The following is a 1,946-nucleotide window of genomic DNA, read 5'->3' as shown; positions in this document are numbered from 1 at the left end:
AAAAAAAAATGGATCAACTATGTGTTAAGTCGGTCGATAGCCGCACGGTTTAAGGCGTCAGTACTTAAATCGATGTGTGCTATCTGCCCGGATTTCGAATCCCACGGCCGGTAGACCGTAGATTAGCTATGCTTGTACGGAGGATTGGCACCCTCTGTGCAGGTATGGTAGGGTGGAAGAATGTTGGCTTGGGTCAATGTGAGAGATTAACACTGGTTGGCATTTGACCACCCCCCTAATTAATGAGTTTTTCCAGGTTTCCTTCATTCCTGCACCGAATTGTGGTTAGGGCACCAACATAAGTCGTTCCTGGGCGCAAATGCGGCCTGAATAATAAAAATATGCCGCCTCCTCTCCAGCACAAGTCTCCGATTTCTGGGCTAATTCTCATAGTTAGAATGAGGAGTAGAGATGTGGGTACACATGTTGCAAGTGACCCATTTTTAAGCACAACGTCAAGAACGCCGCCGGACGCACTACGGGGTTCCCGGAAGCCGACCCCTGCAGAGTGGCTCCAGGACCAGGGACTTCTGCCAACGACTACCAAGCTACCTACGACCGACTTCAACCACAAGGCACTCTCCAGCTACTCTCCAATGAATACTCACCCCGTCAGCACGTCTTTTCATACACAAGTTTTCTATACGCTAGTTTTCAATAAAATTATTTATTATTACCGTTGAGAGAACGTTTTATTCTTGCTGTACAGCGAAAGCGACCCTCAACTGGTGACCCCGACGTGATCTTTTCAACGAAAGTACGCGATTTTGTGCAATTAGAGTGGTTTATATTTCGCGCAACGCAGCAAGCAACACGGGCCTCAACGAGGAAATCCAAGTCGAAAATTATACCGCAACGGAAGTGAACCATGTCGCAGTGAAACTTCCACCATTTATTTCGGAGGATGCAGAGATGTGGATTCAGGTAGTGGACAGAAGTTTTCGAATAGCGCGTGTGACGAGTGAAGAAACAAAGTTTAACTAACTCGTTACTGCTCTAGAGAGGAACGTGATGAGTGAAGTGCGCGACCTGGTGATGAATCCACCCCAAGACAAGCCTTACTCCGCACTTAGGACAGCTTTAATAAGACGACTGAGTACGTCTCAGGAACAAAAAACGAGGCGACTCCTAGAGCGCGAAGAAATCGGGGAAACCGTCCCAGTTTTTGCGAAGATTAAAGGCTTTAGCAGGGTGTACCGTTTCCGATTCGCTCCTACGCACGCTGTGGATAGGGCGCCTGCCGTCTAGTGTCCAGGCAATTTTCGCGACACAGAAGAATGCCGCGTTGGACGATGTCGCGGAGCTGGCCGACGCAGTTATGGATACAGTAATGCCCGGCACAACGCTCCAGCAGATGGCCCAATCCAGTCCAAAAGACGAAAGACTGAATCGCATCGAGCAACAGTTAGTGGAGATGTCCCAGGCAATGGCGAAGCTATTCGCGAAGAGTGAACCGCGGCGACCGACGACGAGAACACCCAGATCGCGTTCGCAAGATCTATCGCGAAGCCGTGACAGTGACAGTGGTCAGTGCTGGTATCACCAACGTTTTGGTGACCGCGCTCGCGTGTGCCGCGATCCGTGTACGTATCGTCCGGGAAACGAGACGGGCAGTCGGTGATGGCGAACAGCGACCCGTGCCCGATTCCGCGCCGTTTGTACGTTACGGATACGTACTCCAAGGTCCAGTTTCTCATCGATACGGGTGCTGATCTTTGTGTATATCCGCGTGCACTAGTGAAATCGTCGCGATCGAAATCAACGTATGAACTTTCCGCGGCAAATGGAACCTCAATTGCTACGTACGGCACAGTGACAATGACATTAAACCTCCGGTTGCGTCGTTGTTTTACATGGCAATTTGTCGTCGCAGACGTCTCAAAACCGATAATTGGTGCAGACTTTTTATCTTTTTATGGACTACTGGTGGACGTGCGCAACAAAAG

The 1,946-nt window shown here is 49.8% G+C and overlaps 1 protein-coding gene across 1 annotated transcript; it reads left to right on the top strand.

Annotated features, from left to right (window-relative positions):
• Positions 1 to 1,011: 1,011 nt before the first annotated feature.
• Positions 1,012 to 1,621, top strand: LOC108909976. Its single transcript, XM_018714458.1, has 2 exons — positions 1,012 to 1,096; positions 1,191 to 1,621. The coding sequence occupies exons 1-2, from the start codon at positions 1,012 to 1,014 to the stop codon at positions 1,619 to 1,621; spliced, it is 516 nt and encodes a 171-aa protein (XP_018569974.1).
• The last annotated feature ends 325 nt before the right edge of the window (positions 1,622 to 1,946 follow it).

Source organism: Anoplophora glabripennis, unplaced genomic scaffold (genome assembly GCF_000390285.2).
Source record: "Anoplophora glabripennis isolate ALB-LARVAE unplaced genomic scaffold, Agla_2.0 scaffold384, whole genome shotgun sequence".
NCBI classification, from domain to species: domain Eukaryota; kingdom Metazoa; phylum Arthropoda; class Insecta; order Coleoptera; family Cerambycidae; genus Anoplophora; species Anoplophora glabripennis.
This window is presented reverse-complemented; position numbering and strand designations above follow the sequence as displayed.